Below are 21,953 nucleotides of genomic sequence, written 5' to 3'. Positions count from 1 at the left end.
AAAGGAAACAGGTAGCAACTGTGAAAGCTCAAGCAGAAATATATGCACGATATACTGATAGCAGATATAAACGAGCATAGAGAGTCGATCGTGGACGTACGACTGAGTACAATAGAGCCAGCCAAAAAGTGATGTCTGACTTTCGATCTACTAGGTTGATAACATTAAATTATTTTGGATTTATTTTGTTGGGTTCTCGTATTATTTTGTTAGAGTTCATTTATGTTATTGTGGTTTTACCAGTAGGCCTACCAATATACAATTGGCATATGTGTTTTGACAATAGTTTTACACGTTCATATTGACTGACCATTCATCCGTTCGTTAAATATACAGTTCGTAAAATACAACAAAGAACCTTGTATCAAAATTGAAAAAGTGCAATTGTATCAAAATTGAAAAAGTGCAATTGTGCGCAGATGCATTAAGAATGCTGTGCAAAGTTATTGATTTAGGTGTGCATATTTAGAATGGATGCAGTGCAAAAGAATTAGGAATGCGGAGTAATCTGTGGTGCGCAAATGTATTACGAATGTTGTGTGAAGTTAGTGTTTTAGATGTGCAAATTAAGTACGAATGTTGTGCGAATTTAGTGTTTTAGATGTGCAAATTAAGTACGAATGCACTGCAAAGGAGATTGGAATGCTTAGTAACCGTTGATGAGGTTTGATTTATTTATTTGCACCGTGGTAAGTTCTTGCACTGATGGGCATCCAGACGTTTAATAATAGTGAAGACTGGTGAGAAACCCACACAATAAAAGAACATGAAATTACAATACTATATCTTACATCAAACCCCATAACGCAACATACTTTTGATAAAAATCCATTGTACCAATCAATGTTTCCAAACATTATCTACAACAGGCTTACTTCCATCCTCACACACGGGACACTAATACTCCATTTGGGAGATATCTCCACTCCAAGCAATAGTCTTCACCTTCACCAAACATTTCACTCCCACAATCATCTACACCAACAAATAAAACAACAAAATATTTTTATAAACCATGGTTATCATTAGAGAGTAACAAAACATCACAGCTCATTTGAACACCCAACAAAAACATATTATGAAATAGTGCATGCAGTTCAATTTAAATTGTTGTGGTGTGCAAGTTTGTTATTACATGCATGGTTTCTTCTTAAACAAGAGTTCAATTGTTCACCTCATGTCATGTATATTTTTAAATGATTAAGCAATGTTTCTGTACCAACCACCGTGCAGGTATAAGTTGTGGAAAATGTTTTTGAGCGTATAGTTTTTTTTTTCTTCCACCCCTACAACTCTTGATTATGGATATTTGTGCCATTAAAAAATGCAATAACACAATAACAACACGGTATAAAGGCACCTGCACGACTAAACCCACTGCTTACAGCAGAATTACATGTGTGTAAAGCTAAAATGCACCGCAATAGTATAATTCGTGTAGAGCATAAGCAATTCAGAGAAAACACAGTCCAAACGCACAACCAACCCAACAATGAAACTGATGTAAATCCAATACAAAACAACCGGATTACCGTTTTTTTTTATTTAAAGAAAGCCCAAGAAACAGGCGCCGGAATTCAGTTACCATTAAAAAAAGGCGCCGGAAACGAGAGAGACAAACTGCACCACCGGAAAAAAAAAACAAAAAAAATAGGGGCCAACCAGGCGCCATTGGAGAGCCAAATTGCACTGCGGGAACGAATCAACAACTCACGGGAAACGCACTGCAAAAAACGGCACCGAACAGAAAAGAAAAAAACGGAAACGAATGGGAAGGAAGCGACCAATCATGACAGGGTTACAATCCAAACCAAAAACGTAATCATCCTATTTTAAAGCACCCCTATAAAGAAATAAAGAACTAAATAACCAAAATGCCCCCCACAATTATACACCACACAATGTTAAGAAACACACCACATTGAACCACAATGAAACACACCACAATGTTAAGAAACACACCACAGTGCATACTTGTGTGGTGTGTTTCTTAACATTGAGTGGTGTATTTCGTAACATTGAGTGGTGTGAACTGCACAGCCGCACGGGAGAGCACGGCCGCACCTGATCATGACTATATATATATATATATAATTATGTTTAAATGTGAACTAGTGTCTGTTCTACATTTTTAGCCCAAAGAACTAATGCTCATTACAGAGATGCCATAACACTACACAATAGATATCATATTATTTATTATATCCTTAATCAGGTGAGAACAAACCTTTAGGTGAGGACGTGTGGTTTAATCCTATCCATCAATTTCACAATTTGCACGGCCAAGATGAGATCAGTGTAGTGGCTATAATCAAGGGATTTGGGAGATTATTTTAGTATAGAGTATTTGAATGGGGGGCAAATTAGTAAAGACCGTTTATGGAATGAAGCGACAAAATTGTGAAATCTTCCTTTCTCTGTTAAGCTTTCCATACTGCCTCATACGCAAGGCCCATTGTTGAAGTCGGCGTCTCAAACGAAGAACAACGGATAGCGGTGCGATTCCAACGTACTCGAAGGATGCAGGCGTGAATAACGTCAATGTAGTTAAGTAGTTTTTGTTTGGGAATCCAGTGTATGCAATTAGATAGTGCAGTAATATTGGGTGTAGCAATATTAGCCAACTACCGTATGTGGGTAGACCATTAAAATTCTTTTGGCTATTAGCAAGCAATATTTTGCCTACATGATGATTGTGAGATTACTGTGTATAACGAGATGAATGGATTGGTGTATACAGTTATATTTATTGCCCCTCCGTCCACAAGAGAAATATGTAGTTGGTATATTGTGTTATCTCTTTTTGAACCGGTGTGAGAAATGTATTGCACTATGAGTTTGTTATGGCACTGTGAGATACTAATTGCACAGTAGTTGTTGTCGTGGGATGAATGATCTCTAACTTGCACTTAGAGTACTAACTTGCATTGTTAGGAAGAAAATGCTCTGTTGTTAGATATGGAGTGCACAGTGAGTGTGAAATTGCACTGGTAGGAATGATTTGCACAACAGTGGGTGGTGTGGGGAAAGGAACTCACAATTGCACTGCCAATACTGAATTGCACCGCAGTGGGTGGTGTGGGAACATGTACTCAAAATTGGACTGCAAAGACTAACTTGCATTGTGGCGACAAAGTGGCTCTATTGTTACTTCGGGAGTGCACAGTGAATGTGAAATTGCACTGGCAGTACTGAATCGCACAACAGTGTTGTGGGAAAAAGGGACTCAAAATTGCACTGTGAGATCTTAATTGTACAGCATTGGATGGCCTACAAGGGTGGGGGCGGGAGTGGAAATAAGAAACATGTACTAGTAAATTAGGTAGTTTGTGAATGTGTAACAACATGAATTAAAGTGCTAAACATTGGAAAATATAACATTAATAACTAGCTGTGAAACAACGATTATCCAATTAAAGAGTAGAGTGCAGAAAAAATTGTAAAAGGAAAAACTTATAAAGAATCGACAAAGCATGAGAATTGAAAAATCTACACTACGAAGTTCCTTGTAGAAGTGGACAATTACTACTATCGTGATGAGTCAATTGATTACGCCCCAGCACAACCGCTTTTGCTTCAAATTATCCTTAATAACTTTCTCCCTAGAACCTTCAACCTCTTGCCACTTCCTTTGTTTTTAGCCAAAACGGGGGACTTGACAGGAATCGCCGTAGATGGCACAGAACCACAAAATGACTAAATAACTGGGTTGTTCCCCCTAGCCACGTCTAGTGTAACTCTGTTCCCCAGAAAAGCCTCATTTTGCTCAAGGACAACCTGTGTTAGCTGCAAAACACGATCAGTATTAGTATATACTAATCCAACACACGAGTATATCACAACCTATAATTTGTCGACTAGAGATTTGCTAACATCTTCAGAAGCACTAGGATCAACTGTTTGTCTATTTAATTCAAAAACAGGGTGCAAGCAAACCGCTCAAGTCTAAGCAACCCAATCCATTGAAACATGACACAACTGCAAGTTGCATGATATCTCCAAGCGACACCTTTCACCTCCGTTAAAGTTAAAGTATTAAACATTTTAACACCACAATCATCTACACCAACAATAATAGGTACAAAAATATTTTTAAAAAAGGTTTATCAACAAAAATAATAACGAAACAAACATAATGTTTTATTTTCTATTTTAAAAAAAAAAACATATTTATCAACAAACTATAACCTACACACACACGACATCCCACTGATTAAACCGGAGTTGCACTACACTTCAAGATCAATTACAATGTTTTATTTGTTTTAACAAACATAATTACCAACAAACAATAACCTACACACACAACAACCAAATGGTTACAGTGGAGTTGCACTACATCTCAAACACAAATGCACATCAAGAAAAAACTTTACACATCCGCAATTAAGGAATAAAAAGCTAGCAGTAGAAAAGCAAAGCAACCACGACACACAAAACGGTGCAAACCAAAACAAAAACAATGTTATTACGGTTGAGGAATTCATGAAAAAATGGTGAAAACTGCTTGCCGAAAATGAGGAAGATAAAAAAACAGCATCAACTGCATACCAAACACTACACCCGGAAACAATGAATGAAAAATAAAACACACTAACTAGATGCCATTGTAGCGACAAATTGCATATCGTATACGAATCAATAACCGTCGAAATTCACCGCAAAGCCGCCACCGAACGGGAAGGAGGAAGCCGGCAAAGAATGGGGAAGGACATACGAATCCGATTACAATGCTAAAAAACGGAATTCTTCTATTTTAAAGCACTACTAATAAAATATGATAAAAGCAAATGACCAAAATGCCCCCAACATTAAACCAGTGCGAAATAATAAATATATGATACAAAAACTAATAACCATCAGATCTACCAAAATCAATGGCTAAAAATAAACCACTCGTTCTCACCTAAAGTCCCTCTTCTCACCTGATTAGAAATATATAAATATACATAAATAAATAAATAAATAAATAAATAAATAAATATATATATATATATATATATATATATATATATATATATATATATATATATATATATATATATATATATATATATAAAATTAACACACATTTCGTTCAAAATAAGCATTCGTTTCAATTAAGTAATTTTTTAATGAGTTAATACCGCAAATGATCCTCTGACTATTAGGCTAGTACTCCTTTTAATCCTCGACTTTCAATTCGACCACAAATGGTCCTCTGACTTTCATTTTTGACAACAAATAGTCTTCTGTTAAGATTTCTGTTAAATAGGTGTTAAATCTAGGGGTAATATCGTCAAATTGATTAATATTATTATGATTACTTCATTTTTAGAATTATATGACACCATAATTAATTTCAAACATTAATAAACATTAAGTTAATAAATATAATAACAAAATGGACGTGACAAATCACATAAATGAACAAATTAAAAAAATTCCATGATTAATGTTTGCAATTTGTACTTGATTAATTATCTTAATTCAATGGTGGCGACCTTCAGTTATGTCCCAAACAAAATGTTTGATCGATTAATGAAGAGTGAAAACTATTAATCATCCATGTATAAACAACCATGAAAATTATGGAAACAAGGTTTAAAAAAAATTCTTCCATTTTAATCTGTTGGTTAAATTAAAAACAGATAGCTCTAATATTAAATTTTCATTTTGTACGCATAATTACAAGAATAATGTGTATTGTCTTTTTATTTAGGAATATTTATATTTGTTAATTTTTTCAATTATGTTTGTTGGTGAAAAATTTTAAACATTTTTATTTTATGACAATTATATATATCAATTTGATGATAATACCCCTAGATTTAACACATATTTAACAGAATTTTTAATGGAGGACTATTTGTGGTAAAAAATGAAAGTCAGAGGACTATTTGTGGTCGAATTGAAAGTCGATGACTAAAAGAAATACTAGCTCAATAGTCAGAGGACCATTTGTGGTATTAACTCTTTTTTAATTAACCCAAATAGCATGTGAAGAAGGTTGATAATGGTTAAAGTGAAGGAAGAAAGAATAATATTTATGCCACTTGTCACAAATATAGTTAAGACCCAAATATCATTATCCGGTAAACACAATTTCACAAAAAGAGCTGATTGGAAGGATAGGTAAAAATAGAATAAAGTGTGAATTTAAATTACATTATTTATTATACATGAATATACAATAATAATTCTTCAGGTTAACTATCCCACCTAGAGTTTGGTTGGAGCAACTCCATAGAGTTTGGTAAACACCCCATTAAGATTATATTAAACTATATTTCTGAGAGAGAGAGAGCAAGAATTCCCGCTGTTTGTTTTCACAAGTCGTCTTGAGTATTGAATCTTGATAATTGGGTACATTTCATTTCATTTTTATTTTTAATATTCTCTCTAGATGTGGAAAGTAAAGCAAGGATGCAGAAATATTTTGTTTAGCTTTTCACTGTGATGTGATTTTATTTGTGGAAATTACTTTCTAGTGTTTCATGGCTGAGCTGAAAAAAGTTTCTGGCTTTCTGTGGCCTTTTCTGCTGTCATTCTTCATTTTCGCTTATTTGACGCAATCTTTTTCTGGATTTAGAAGCACTTCGGGTCTCAATTGTAGCTTGAAATTGCATCTGGGCTCGTAAGACCCGCGCACTACTTTTCTTGGCGTGTCAACGGGGGGTGGGGGTGTTTGGTGCTTTGACCAGAACTGGAGAAGAATGTTCTGATATCTCTAGTTATTGAGACACTAAACTATAATATGATTTCCATAAACCCTTTGAATCCCACTTCGTAATGAGCAAAATCATGGTATCTTTAGTTTTGGGAACAATGTTCTCATATTTGTTTGTTTTTTTTTTAATATATATATATATATATTACAGGGAAATAGGAAGAAGAATATCAAAAATGAAGAATGGGGATAGTAGCACTTGGGTGCCAGTAGTTGAGGAGTTCACTTTTGCGGCCAATTCAGCTCCCTTCAATAATTGTCATGCTTCCACTATTGTCGAGGTTGCTCAAAGCTCTGCCTGCATTCTATACCAATTCGTAAACAACTGAATCAGATTGCCACTCATATTTTGTTGTGCTTTTAGGTCAATAAAGATCATTTCTTGGTGGCTTATTTTGGTGGTACAGTTGAGGGGGCTCCTGATGTCAAAATCTGGGCACAAACTTACAAGGTCATCCATTTTACTACTATGGATAACCATTAACCACTTCATTTCTCAGCTCTGCACTGCTGCTCAATATATGTTTCCCAACCCGTTGACCTTGTAACAATATGAATATTGCACTAGGTTGTCTAGGTGTTATCCTTGGTTTTATATATGTGCTTCATTTCCTACTCTCTCATCATAACTTCACAACAGTATACCCAATTTAGATCATATAATCAAATTTTCACTTCTCAAGTTAGTTTATGGATATGACTTGAGCAGGATGGGAATTGGCATCCCCCTATTGTAGCTGATGATGAACTGAATGTATCAATGTGGAATCCTGTACTATTCAAGCTTCCTTCCAGTGAATTGCTTCTGTTCTATAAGATTGGGACAAATGTTCAAAGGTAAATGTAATATTTTAGCTGAATGCTTCAGCAAATTGTGGCTTAAACAGTTGGGTATGGTATCACGTGTTCAAGAATCAAGATTTTAAATCGAAACAGTATCCATCCAATATTCAAGTGTCTGATTGCAAATGTATGAGCTAGAGTTAGATATGTTTGATGAACACAGTTGGAGCGGATGCATGAAGCGATCTTATGATGGCGGTATGACATGGAAAGAGAGAGAACAGCTTCCCCCTGGTATACTAGGACCAATAAAGAACAAGGTATGAGCGGTTCAAACATTTTATTCCTGTGTTTAATGTTTTATGGTTACAATAAGTTGCAATTGCTTCTTATTCCAGCCTCTGTTACTGGAAAGTGGAACCTTGCTTTGTGGATCTTCTGTTGAGAGTTGGAATTCATGGGGAGCATGGATGGAGGTATACTGCAGCGATTGATTACCTGTAAACAACATACTTTTTAACATGTTACAAATGAGACCCAAGATTTGGACAGTTCACTCAATTTCTGTAAACTACAGATGACGGCTGATTCTGGCAGAACATGGAGAAAGTATGGACCAATATACATTAAGAATAACAGTCTAAGTGTGATCCAACCTGTTCCTTACCAGACTGCCAGAGGGACTTTGCGGATTTTACTGAGATCGTTTACTGGCATTGATAAAATTTGCATGTCTGAGTCCCGCGATGGTGGTTATAACTGGGATTATGCAAAGCCCACTGAATTGCCAAACCCTAATTCAGGTTGTTAGCAATACGCACAGTAAAGTTTATGTTTGATGCCTCAAAATGATTGATAGAAAGCAGTTTGTTATCATTAGAGTAGGAAGTATGTGCATTTGTCATCGTAAAGTTTGGTCTGATATTTCAAAGGAAAATGAGAGACTCAGTTGCTGCTTCTTCTTCTAACACAATTCCATTGAACTTTAATTTGTGTCATAATGATCAGGAATTGATGGTGTTAAACTGAAGGATGGTCGAGTCGTGCTAGCTTACAACACAATCTCGAGGGGTGTTCTGAAAGTTGCAGTTTCTGAAGATGATGGGGACTCGTGGCATGATGTTGCAACATTAGAGGATACATCAGGGATGGAGTTCTCTTATCCAGCTGTGATCCAAGCTAGTGATGGATTAGTTCATATCACCTATACATACAATAGAACTCAGATCAAGGTAACAACATATATAATTCGGTGAATGAGATGAGATGAGATTACTAGCTTTAGCACTATCATTTTTGGTATATATGAGTGTTGTGTTGTTTTCCAGCATGTAGTCTTTCAGCCTAATTAATGAAGTAAAGATGGCGCTCCGCTGTTGGATGAAGAAGAAGGCGACGGGAACGTAGTATGTGTGTGAGTGATGTGATTTGATTGCATTTTGATGAGTTTGTGTGGGTGGGTGATGTAGATTAGATTGGGTTTGAGGATGATGCAACATGTGACTACAGCCTGATGTGAATTGTGATGATGCTAATTGCTGCCTACTTGCATTCATTAATTTCATAATTTGTATTGTATTGTAAACGACTAAACGATTGGATTTGCATAGAGCATAGATGAGATGAGATGAGATGAGATGGGTTATGTTTTTTGAAAGCTAGGCTAAGTAATATATACACAGTAGAAAGCAGCAAAAACAGAGGAAATAGGTGAGAATGGATGTACAAGCAGAAGCAGGTCAGCCAATCTAATTTACAGGCGAATAATAAATAGACTACCAGCATGGCTTACATATTGATGATGATAAATAAGAGCTAAAGTAATTGAGTACATCAACTTCTTAAAATTTTTGCATTTACCATTTCTTTCAAGTTCCATAAGATTGTCATCCCATGTTGACATGGAAATTTAATTTTAAAAAAAATTATTGACATGAAATCTATTAAGGCTATATATCAAAATTAAGCGAATCCTATCAATATGTTCTTCGACTTCTTTCTTCATATTCGCTTCTCACACGCATCTTTGACATCATTTTTCATCATCGTCTTCTCAAAATTTCGTTCGTCTTCTTGATTCAAAATGTCTTCATCTTCGATATGTATATATATATATATCCACATTTTTAATAAGAATCTATCTTTTTTTTTGTATACTACTAACTCTGTTACAATATAGTATCTGTTCATAGTTACTTTCTCAACCTACTGAAACACAACGAGTCCTCAACTGAAGCCCACTCCCATCATCCATGTGAGAGTGCTAACTGGGACACCGGATGCCACCTCAAGGTCTTTGACATTTCTACATCCATGTATCTATCTTATAATTATAATATTTTCATCCCCTAAATACCCACAGACTTAACTTTTCCCGGTAACAATTAGTCTCTCCGTTAATAGTTGCCGAATAGCATCAAGAAACGTTGCCGAGCTTCTTCTCCCAAAAAACCTGGCCGACGAGATTCCTGGTACGCCGTCTTCTTCTTGATTCTTCTTCCTTGATTCCTGGTATGCGCCAAGCTTCTCCAAACTCCAAAGTATAACCCACAGCACAGCAGATGTTAGATTCTTTCTTCTTAATCCTTGGCAGCATAATATTCAGGCACAAACATCGTGTAGCGAGGACGAGGGTAACGCCAGCTGCATAGAGGAAACAGGTAAGCATATGACTTGTTTTCGATGATTCTCATTGATCTCTCGCTGAATTTGCATGCTAATTTGTTGTTTAATAATAACTTTGAACCCTAGATTTCTTTGAAATTTCTTAAACAATGACTCAGTACACTTGCACTCCAGGTGTTCGTTCTTTTACTTCTTTGAGACACCAATTTCTATTATTAAAGAAACCTCTGCTATTCTAGGTTATTTGAACCCCAGATTTCTTAAACTAATGCTCATTACAGAGATGCCATAACACTACACAGTAGATATCATATTATTTATTATTATGATTTAGTATTTGTTTATATATCTTTTTATTTAATATATATTTTTAGAATTTATACATTTTAAATTAAACAATATAAAAATTGATTTGTAGTTAAACATCCAGTTAGCCAGTCAGTGCAAACCCACGACATCCTAAGGTCTCCCCTCCACACGCACACTCTTCCTAGTTTAGTCTTCATTCGGATTTTGGTGGGTGAATCAGCGGTGTTTCTGTTCCTGGCCTAGGATAACAATGTTGATAACGGTAAGAGAAGTTTCTTCTCTGTCTCACTGCTTCGCTGCCTTCAACACTCCAAGGACGAACCGAAACAGCCTCGTTTGCAGAGCCAGCAGCGTCCGTGTCCACGGAAATCCTTCTCTCACTCACCAATCATGGAATCTTGCTCACCTTCTTAATCCCATAACCAGGTAATTAAACCAATCTTAATGAATGAACAAACAAACAAAATGGTTTTTTGGGCATCCCATATTTTGTTAAATTTCAAGATTATATTTTTTGTTAGCTTATTGTTTACAATCACAAGGCTGTGTGTGCCAGCTGATTTACTACTTTTAGGGAAGGTGTTTATGATTAGCTGTACTGGGTTGGAATCCGGAAATGCTTTTCTGCTGTTAGTCTTAGGGAATTTTCCTCCTTTTTTTTTTTAAAATAATTTCTGGATTTAGTTTGGTGCCTAACTGGGATTTTAACTGTAAATAAGTTGAGAAAGAATCTAATTTTATATGGTCCCAATTGGAAATGCTAAATATCTTTGTTATATACATAAAATGATGGTTATTTAATCAGCAATCTAATTGTCCGAGTTAGTTCATTCTTACCAAACACCAATGATGTGAAGGAAACCCATTTAATGGCACCATCCTTTGGAAAATATATTTGGACCATGTTATCTGCATATACTTATTTTCTATGAGAAAGAGTTAATGAAAATATTTTAGAAACTAAGGTCATTTTGTTGGAAAATTCGTTGATTGCATTGAAGTCATGGAATGTATGAGAACATGGGGCAACCCTAGATAGTTCTTGAGATTTTATCCTTGAAGTAGCAAAATGAGTACATCAAAGCTAAATAGTTTGAAGAAAAAGAGAATGGTGATGATCTAACGACAATTGTTCATGTTTTACCTACCAAATCATCGTTGTTCTTTATGGTTTATGCTGAGAGGACAATGAGCATTTGTATGCCTTCCCTAATAAACTGTTATCTAGGGGTGTTCTTTGGTTGGTACCACTGACTGTCGGTTAATTTTGCTTAAATTACCTCATCAAAAAAATCTAATTAGCAAATGTTCAGTTTGGTCAAATTAAAGTTGTATTTGGTTTGATTCGACCAAATTTGTTTTGGATCAAAATTTGTAATTTGTATCCCCCAATCTTCATTAAACAATGTTTTAGCCAAATGGAATTTAGTAACTTTATGTAGAACAACTTTATTCATTTGTAGTTTCCACTAAAAGGTCCAAGATTTCATAAACCCATGAATACAACTAGGCAAACATCAATAGTTGTGCATATAGAGACAAAGAGTAGTTTGGTTTAATTGGTTTTTTATAGGTTTTCTTTGATTAAAACCAAAATAAAATCTAATGCCATGTTTTTAAAAGAAAAGATTAAAGACTAACATCAGATTAAACACCAATATTAGTCAAAGTATTTTGGTCAGATTTTCACCTGTCTCTCTGAGGTTGAGGCCTTGAGGATGGGGAAGGAGTTTGGTGATTTTATTTTATTTTTTTTGAAAAATTAAAAAAAAATAAAAATAAATTTTGATGATGATGATTTGTCTTAGAAATCTAATTTTTATTTATTGTCTATAACCTTGATACAAGCTTCTACTGATTGTTGCTTTCTATCTCCAGCTTTGATAATTCAGTATCCCAAATCAAGCTACACTACAATCTTTTCTTTATTGCCCAGAGAAGAAATAGTATTTTCCAAAAAGCTCCACCCCGAAGCTTGAAGTTCACAGTTAGAAATCAGTGGTTTGCTCTGAATAAGGAGGAGATTTCTTCCGATTTTGATTGGGATGAACTAGACCAAGAACTAGAAGAAGAAGACGAAGAAGAAGAAGAGGATGAGGGCTCACCGTGGGAAGGTGCTGTGGTTTACCGAAGAAACCCTTCGGTTTCGCACTTGGAGTACTGCACCACCCTAGAAAGGCTGGGCCTTGGGAAGCTTTCCACTAAGGTTTCTAAGTCTCGCGCTTCGGTGATGGGAATCAGGGTTACCAAAGACGTCAAGGATTACCCGGAAGGGACGCCGGTGCTGGTTTCACTCGATGTAACCACTAAGAAGCACAAGGTGGTCAGGCTCGATGGGATTATCCGAACAGTCATTACTCTTGATTGCAACAGGTAGCTACCGTAATTTGCTTTTCCTTCTTTTTATTTAAAGATTGAATTATGGTTTTTAATTCTTCTGTTCATGGATAATCTGAACTAATCCCCTATTGTTAACTGCATATGATATCTGTTTGAAGGTGTGGTGAACCAGCTGCTGAAACTATTTTTTCTAACTTCTCACTCTTGCTGAGTGAAGAACCCATTAAGGAACCAAACACCCTGGACATGGGTACAATGTTTGGATCCAAGAATTTTGAAGCATTAGAGGAAGATGACGACGATTCTTTGATTGATATTGAAGATCAACTTTATTTTCCTTTGGAAAACAAAGCCATTGACATCTCAAAGAATATAAGAGACTTGGTGCACATAGAAATCACTCTTGATGCCACCTGTGATCCCCAATGCAAGGGTTTATGTTTGAGATGTGGTACAAATCTCAATATTCACAGCTGCAAGTGTCTTGAACAAAACATGGAGGCAAAAGGTTTTAGTCCTCTTGGTGGTCTGAGAAAGAAAATGCAATGATCATAGTGGAATTCATGTATGTTTCTATATAAGAAGAGTAATACATTCTTTGTGTAACACAACACTGCTGTTTAACAAGCACCCATTTCGATCATGAATGTAATATATTGAGGAAGGGGGTAGCACTTGCACTTATGGTCTTCTTCTTGTCCTATTTTCAGTGTGAACAGTAACATTCGGCTTATCTAATGGAAATACAAATAAGTTGATACCTTTCTGCTGCTTTGTTGGACTAGATAAAATTGATTCTCCATGCTTGTGAGGGATACATTAAATTTGCCAGATGATGGCTACTTCTGATGTTAAGACATCTAGGCCTGAATCGGAACTCCTCTTTCCTTGGTTGGCCAATGTTTCTTATCATCACCAATTGGAAGAGGATGGCTACATTTGATGTTAAGACATCCAGGCATACTTCACTCCAACCTAATTCTAATTCTCTTGGCTTCCACTCGAAAAGGTGAGACCAAAGCAAACCAACCCAATTGTGGATGAAACACTAGAAAATGCCCACATCAATTATCTTTGAATACAACTAGTTTTACCTTCATTAATGGGAAGCCACAGTATAAGTCCCCCCGTTTTCTTCAATTCCATTCTGATTTTCAACCCAGCTAAAACCGGAATCCTCGACTACCTTCCCTTCAACCATCATTTCTCTAATACCCTTTGATTCATCCCATTTTCCCAGAGATGAATACATACTTGCTAGAAGCATGTAAGGGACAAAATTCTCTGGATCCAACCGGAAAAGCTCCGCTGCAGCTCTTCTTGCTAAACTTACATTCATATGAACCCTACATGTACTAAGCAATACCTCCCATATAATTGGGTCATCTTTGTATGGCATCTTATTTAGAAGTTCTTCCACTTCATCAAATCGACCTGCACGACCCAAACAATCGATAATACAAGTGTAATGATCAACCAGTGGCTCCACTCCATATTCTAGCTGCATTGAGGGGAAAATTCTTATCCCCCGATCTACCAATCCTGAATGGGAACAAGCAGTTAATACAGCAATAAATGTTACACCATCAGGCTTATTTCCTGTTTCAATCATCTGCTCATATAAGAAAATAGCTTTATCTCCAAACCCATTTTGTGCATACCCATGTATCATCTCATTCCAGGTAATATTGTTTTTACAGGGCATCATGTCAAAGCAAAGACGGGCCCCATCTATATCACCACATTTAGAATACATATTGATCAGAGCACTTCCCATAACAACATCATTCGCATATCCACCTCTAGCTATCATGCCATGAACCTGAGTCCCCAATGCAAGAGAAGATAATCTTGCACAACTACTCAATACAGTTGCATAAGAGTATTCACTAGGTGGCATTCCAATCTGTAGCATTTCCTTAAAGAAGGAAAATGCTTCTTTGTCCAATGAATTAAGGTTCAAACCCGAGATCATAGAATTCCAACATACTATATCTAGCTGAGGCAATCTCTTAAATATACATTTTGCCACTTTTACCCAACCACATTTTGAATACATGCCAATAAGACTGCAAGCTACATATATGTCACCTGGAACATCATTTTTAAATGAGGCAGCATGAAGCTGCTTCCCATATTCCAAAAGTGCTATTTCTGCACAGGATGTGAGTATGATAGCCAAAGTGGTTCGATCAGGTCGCTCATTTCTAAACTGCATTTTTCTGAAACTGTGAGTAGCCTGAAAGCATAGCATTCCATGAGCTCAAGCTTGGGCATGTCATTCTCTCAAATAGCCAACACCCAGCTTCAACATCCCCAGATTTGACACAAGCTGCCAGCATATTAATATAAGTAACCTCATCAGGTTCATAACCACAACTCTGCATCTTTTCCATGTATTCCATTGCTCTTTTCTTTTCATACTTCTGGCCAAATCCGCCTATCATAATATTCCAAGAAACAGTACTAACTTCAGGCAGGTCCCCAAAAAGTACTTCAGCACTGCTCATATCCTTACTTTTCACATTTGGTCCTAGTATTATTATGGTTTAGGGTTTAAGGTTTAGGGTTTAACGACTATAATAATACTAGGACCAAAAATGTATGTTTTAATAAAAAAGGACTAAAAGTATAATAGCACCTATAAATTTAGGACCAAAAATGAAATTAATTCCAAAAATAAATATTTTAGACTATTCATTCAACTAATTGCCGTGACCTTAACAAATTAAAGATATGTAGGTAAAAATTTGTGTGAGAACGTCTCACGAATCATTGTCCGTGAGACGAGCCGGGTCGAGATCAAATGTAATTATAATAAAAAAAAATGTAATACTAATAAAAAAAATAAAATATTCATTGTTTATATGGAAAAAATGTAATGCTTTTACATTTTCCTCAAAAGTATTACAATTTTTTCTTATAAGTAACAAACATTTTATTCGATTACATTTTATAATATAAATATTACATTTACATATTAACATGACTCATTTCGCGGATAAAGATTCGTAAGACGATATTATACAAGTTTCATATGAGTGCAAACATCAACTCTTGAAGAAGACGTGTCAGTGTGCAGTTGTGCACTACAACATTGGCCTTGCTCTCTCAACCAATTATTTTCAGCTCCACTTCCAAAAGGTAAAGCCATGAACTCTTCTTAAATTTGATAGTGACACAAGACCAACAATTTACGTTACGTTTATATATATACTAGTTATCACATGAGCGTTGCGCAATTAAACCAATGCCCAATGCGTATTTTTGAATTAGTGTTCCTTAATTGGTTAAAGTAGTCATATAATAATGGATTTTTGTACGTCAGGAGCCTCCATGGATTTTTTTTCCTTACAGACTATATATACTTGATAGCGTAAATGGAACCGGAGGTTACGATTACACTACGAATATGTATGTTTGTAAATAAGTGGGAGAGCGCTCGTAGGTCAGCCGGTCGGTCTACCGTAGGACAACCGGGCAGTCCGAGCCTGAGTGGTATCCCGGGTGGTAAGTGATTACGAGTGGGCCGCTTGGAATAGCGCAGGCTGCTATTGTAGGGTGGTCAGGTTGCAATTACAGAGTGGGAATTACGAGTCAACGGTTACACGGGGTGTAGACCGTGATATAGATTGATGTTGTAGAGTGAGATTACAAGTAGTGAGTAGTAGTAGTTACAATCAGATGGAGATGATAAGTGAGGGGGAGACCCCTCCTATTTATACTAAATCAAATCGGTCTACGCATTTAATGCACCAGCTGCAAGTGGCTTGATGTGGCGTCTTCTTGTTGGCTTGGTCAGGCGGTCACTCTGCAGGCTACGCGTAGGTTGACTGGTCGAGGTTGCAGAGCCGCAAGTTGTCAATCGCCGGCCTGCAGGCGCAAGTTGGACTGCTTTACTTGTTGTGTAAGATAAGGTTTCAGCTTGCAGGTTGCGTCACCTTGTTGACCGACCGGTCATCCTATGGTAGACCGGTCATCCTACCGTAGACCGGTCATCCTACGGTAAACCGGTCGGGTGTGTTTCCGTCGGGGCGACTCCAAGGGTGATTCGAGAGCATTTTTGTCACAAGGCCTATCGATACGGGCGGTACGATTGATCACAAGTGATTTATTCCGGTCGGGTTGATGGCTATGACGGACTGGTCGGGTGACTTCTTGTCGGAGCGGCTATACGGGTCAGTCCTTTGTGCGTATTTACCCATCAATACTATAATTGAATACAATTGTCCAAAAACATAAAGATTTGTGTTTTATTCATCAAAATTTACAATTTTAAATATAATATATTTTTGTGGTGAAAAGATACTATGTTTAGACGTATTTCTAAATTTTAACGATGCATATTCGAAGTTGGAACTCCAACTCATTTATGGGGTTTTTTTGAATACAATTGTCAAAAAAAAAACATAAAGATTTGCGTTTTATTAATCAAAATCTACAATTTTAAATATAATATATTTTTATGGTGAAAAGATACTACTACGTATTTTTTAGATGTATTTCTAAATTTTAACAACGCATATTCGAAGTTGCATTGGAACTCCAACTCATTTATGGGGTTTCAACTAAAATTGGTCCCCATACACCAAGACATTAATTCATGGCCCACGAGAAGGAAATTCACATCTACATTTTTGTATTTTTTTCTATTCATTTGGTTAAATTGGAAAAGGAAAACATTATTTTTTTCATTAAATGTACCTTTTAATGTTAATTTTTTGTGTGATAATAATTTTGTATATTAACTAATTACTCATATATTGTTTTTTTTTTTTGAAAGCTCATTAATTTTGTATATTAACTAATTACTCATTTATTTGGTGAATGCCCAGTTTCCTGCCAATTATGGGGTTGTGATGATATCTTGCATGACTCTTCTTTCTTTGATTTTGTTGAACGGCAACTGTGTGCATGGGATCAGTCGCTAGCTATATGCTTGGTTGCTCGCTTTTGGTTGTGATGAAATAATTAGGACTGAGTACGGAGCACGGATGCAGCAGAACGGGTCCCGAGCGGGCGCCAAGAGCCGGGGTCAGGCCTCGGCCAGGTGACGGGTCTTGAGTCCTAGTGCGATCGAGTCCCATGGCGGAGGTTACGGTCCAGGGTCGTTGGGTGCGTCCTCCCTTCGGTTTCTCCGGGTCTGTTAGGCCTAGAACTAGTATAAAAGCGTGTTAATTTGTCTCGTTAAGACATCTGACTTGTCCTAAAGCATTATTGTCCTGTTACTACATAGGCATTATCCAGTAATAGCGTTATCCGTTAGTTAATATATAAACTACCTCTGAGGCACACTTTGATCCCGTACTTGTCATACCCCTCATTATTTAATCGGGTTTTGTAATTCGGACCACCCGGGTTATTAAAATCCATCATTGGTGCTCTCGCTGAGAGCTCGACGTACAAGTTCGAGCGTGCTATTCCTTTATTCCACTAGCTATGGAAAGATAAGGATCCCACTCCAACAATTCCCACGGCTCGCGTGGTAATCAGGCTCCCTCCCGTGCCAACAATCCTAACGGGACGGTGAGTCGTCAAACCCTGCCCGTAAGGTCAACCGGTGACCTTAGGGACGTGATCAACAACAATCGCCAGGCCGGGCCGACCCCACCCCCTACGCTTCCAGCCCCGGGCTTCCAAGAGGGGATGGTCGCGCTCCGGTAGGCTACCACTGTCTTGACGCAGATCTTGGAAGGGCTCCAAGGAAGCCTCGCGGCTTTCCCGCCCAATCCGTCACGGCGTGGGGAGGGTCCGAGCACCCGTCGACCTCGCACACCCAAACCGCACCCGGAGGGGGAGGTCAACTCACCTCGACCTTCTGCAAGGAGGGGAGGGGATGGGGCCGTCAGAGGTCGGCTTGAGCGATGGGAAATAGGAGGCGCACGACCGATCCGGGCAACCAAGTCTGCCTTGAAGCGCCTAGGTTCACGGGTCCCAGCTCGTGAACGCCTCGACTTTGGACCCCCAACGAGGTACCCGCTGAGGGGTCGGCATTGCGCCGGGCCCCGAGCCCTGAGCCCCGTGCTCAACCCCGACATGAGCAGGCCTCACGAATGGAGCAATCTGGTGAGACCCGAGGCCGACCCTCGAGCTCCCACCATAGCGAGATAGAACAGTTACGCAGGAGGATGGATGAGCTTCATCGAAAGTTGGAGGCGCGGGAGGGGTCACTGGAACCCCAGGAGATGCTGACCTCACCTTTCACGGAGGACATCATGGCTGAGCCGCTACCCAGGGACTTCCGCTTCCCAACCATCAAGCCTTACACGGGGTCGGCCGATCCCCAGCTCGTCTCAATAGGTACCGGGCAGTCATCATGTTGACGAGCGCAAGCGATACCGTCATGTGCAGAGGCTTCTTCGTGACCTTGGACGACCAAGCCCAGGACTGGTTCACATCTTTGCCCGAGGGGCCCATCTCAACTTTTGCTGACCTCTCGGGGTGATTCCTAGCGCATTTCGCGAGCAGTATCCAAAAAAAAAAAAAGCAATTCGCCACCATGTGCAAATTGGAGCAATAGAGCACGGAAACCCTGACTGACTACCTGACTAGATGGAAGAAGGAGGCAAGGTCATTCGAGAACTTCGACGAGAAGGCAGCCGTGCCGATTTTCACTAGCAATGTCAAATCAGGGCCTTTCCACCGCGACCTCGTCCAAAACTCGCCAAAGTCTTATGCGGCATTGTTGGACCGGGTGACAAGGTTCGCTGAGGCAGAGGAAGCTGAGCGGAGGAAGAAGGAAGAGGAGAGGGGTCGACAGGATAAGGCACCCCAAGAAGACCGCCGGGCTCCAATGCATTTGATTGTTGTTGGTTTTCAAAAAAAAATTACAATTTTAAATGAACCCACCTATACTAAAATAAAAAATATTCAATTAAGTAGTGCTTAACTATTATGCGGGAAATTAAACATTTTTCAATTTAAAAGATTTTCATTTCAAACTTTTTAGTTTAAAGAACAATTTATTTTGAATATAAAAGTATTATTATTTTATGAGTTTATTACCGAAATAGTCCCTCGACTATTGCGAAATTACCAATTTGGTCCTTGACAATTTTTTGTACCCAATTAAGTCCCTCGACTTTGAAAATTTTAACCAATTTGGTCCTCCGTTTATTTTGTCGTTAAACATCCGTAAAAATCGGGACCAAATTGGTAATTTTGCTATAGTCAAGGGACCAAATTGGTAATTTTACTATAGTCAAGGGACCATTTTAGTGAAAAATTAATTACCAATTTGGTCCCTTGACTATAGAAAAATTACTAATTTGGTCCCTTGACTATAGCAAAATTATCAATTTGGTCCCGATTTAACGGATGTTTAACGACAAAATAAACGGAGGACCAAATTGGTTAAAACTTTCAAAGTCGAAGGACTTAATTGGGCACAAAAAATTGTCGAGGACCAAATTGGTAATTTCGCAATAGTCAATGGACCATTTCGGTAATAAACTCTTATTTTATTGTAGAATATGTCCGTTGTCCATATGTATGATTGATAAAATTTAAAATTATTCAACAATGATCGTTATAATTATCAAATTAGAATATTTGTAAATTGATTTGATTAAAAAATTAATTGTATTATGTGTGGCAAAATTTGTACTCACTTTGAAAGTATTATTGGAGGAACAACACGAAGTACGTTGTCACCTCAATAGAAGGGCCAACTAGGTTAGTTTAAATAGGGTAGTTACAAGTACAATTAGTTATGTTAGTTGTTTTTCTCCACTGTTGTTGTTTGCATAGTATAAACCATCTCCTGTACTCTTGGTAGAGACTTGGTAGTTCTGATAACGAAAGCATACCTTTTTTAAATCTTGTTTTCTTTGTTTCTTCTATCCCTTGATATGGTATAAGAGCTTTAAGTTGTATGCATGGCGTGGATAGGAGCAGGAGTCAGGCCACCGATGATTCCATCGGTGTTCACTTTCCCTTCCAGTACAGGTGTGACGAACGAGACAAGTGTTTTTTTTATCCAAACGACATGGCGGGTCCATTCTTTATACATCCAAGTGAGAGTCGTCCATCCCTAATTTGAGTGTCTACTGTTCTTGATGGTTGAAATTATCACCTTTGGTCCAGAGTAATGGAGATGGCATTGCTCTAAAAAAAAACAAATTAAGCTTTGTTGATGGTACTATTGAGGTACCGAGCGCAAGGGATGTGAAGTTTCCATATTGGAAAAGATGCAACAACATGGTTTCTACCTAGATTATGCGGTTAGTTTCACCGAAAATCGTGTAAACAATCCTTTGGCTCGGCACGATGACAAGGATTTGGAATACTTTGAAGGCCAGGTTCAGTGTTGCAAATATCTTTAGGGTTTCTAATCTAGATGTGGAAATCCAGCAAATCAAACAATGATTTGAATGTGAGTGCTTACTTTGCCAAATTGAAGGTTCTATGGGATTAATTACAAGTTATTAGGTCATTACCTACTTGTAGGTGTGATAATAAGTTTGGTTGTGGATTGTTGGATACCCTGCAACAACATCAGGAAAGTGATAATATGTCTATTTTCTTGGGGGTTTTAATGAGAGTTATAACTTTGTTCAGTCCCAAATAATGATGATGCAGCCCCTCCCGACTGTTGATGAAGCATTCATGATGGTTCAACAACAAAAAAAGAAGATTTACAAGTGGTATTATAGGTCTACAATTACAATAATCAGCAACAAATCTAGGAATCAGTTGAAGGCTAGGAACACAAGCCACTGGGCCAGCGGGGCTTTAATGAACCAATAGATGATGTCTTTAGAGGAATTAAGGGTGCCTTATATAGTGTAGATGACACTTCGGATGGTTGATAAATGTACGACATTGGTTAGTCTTCATTCTTGGCCACACATGTGTTACCCCCACTACTTTGCTTATAGCGCACTTTCCATGCATAAGTGAAGCCTTCTGCCCTCAAATCTACAAGATATGTAGTGATTTGGTGTGTTGGGGTGTGTGCTACCTTGTGGAGGTTGTGGGTTCGATACTCTTTAGCAGAACATCCTTTAATACTTTTTCATGCTTCATTCTTCACTCCCTTGCAATAAAAATGACCTCCCCCCCCCCCCCCCCCCCCCCCCCCCCCCCCCCCCCCCCCCCCCCCCCCCCCCCCCCCCCCCCCCCCCCCCCCCCACCCCCCCCCCCCCCCCCCCCCCCCCCCCCCCCCCCCCCCCCCCCCCCCCCCCCC

The 21,953-nt window shown here is 38.1% G+C and overlaps 2 protein-coding genes and 1 pseudogene across 2 annotated transcripts; 2 read left to right on the top strand and 1 right to left on the bottom strand.

Moving 5' to 3' along the window:
- Nucleotides 1-6,885: 6,885 nt before the first annotated feature.
- On the top strand, nt 6,886-8,877 carry LOC116002253. The gene is made up of 8 exons (XM_031242358.1): nt 6,886-6,990; nt 7,074-7,160; nt 7,419-7,546; nt 7,716-7,812; nt 7,891-7,968; nt 8,070-8,295; nt 8,501-8,724; nt 8,821-8,877. The coding sequence occupies exons 1-8, from the start codon at nt 6,886-6,888 to the stop codon at nt 8,842-8,844; spliced, it is 969 nt and encodes a 322-aa protein (XP_031098218.1). The 3' UTR covers nt 8,845-8,877.
- A 1,057-nt stretch (nt 8,878-9,934) lies between these two features.
- On the top strand, nt 9,935-13,529 carry LOC116000913 (large ribosomal RNA subunit accumulation protein YCED homolog 1, chloroplastic-like). Its single transcript, XM_031240785.1, has 4 exons — nt 9,935-10,152; nt 10,536-10,852; nt 12,305-12,799; nt 12,925-13,529. Exons 2-4 carry the CDS (start codon nt 10,677-10,679, stop codon nt 13,313-13,315), a joined length of 1,062 nt encoding a protein of 353 aa, XP_031096645.1. The 5' UTR covers nt 9,935-10,152; nt 10,536-10,676; the 3' UTR covers nt 13,316-13,529.
- A 336-nt stretch (nt 13,530-13,865) lies between these two features.
- Nucleotides 13,866-19,022, bottom strand: LOC116002252 (annotated as a pseudogene).
- Nucleotides 19,023-21,953: the final 2,931 nt, after the last annotated feature.

Source organism: Ipomoea triloba, chromosome 13 (assembly GCF_003576645.1).
Source record: "Ipomoea triloba cultivar NCNSP0323 chromosome 13, ASM357664v1".
Taxonomy (NCBI): Eukaryota; Viridiplantae; Streptophyta; class Magnoliopsida; order Solanales; family Convolvulaceae; genus Ipomoea; species Ipomoea triloba.
The sequence above is the reverse complement of the archived record's forward strand: the minus strand, read 5'-3'. Positions and strand labels throughout refer to the sequence as shown.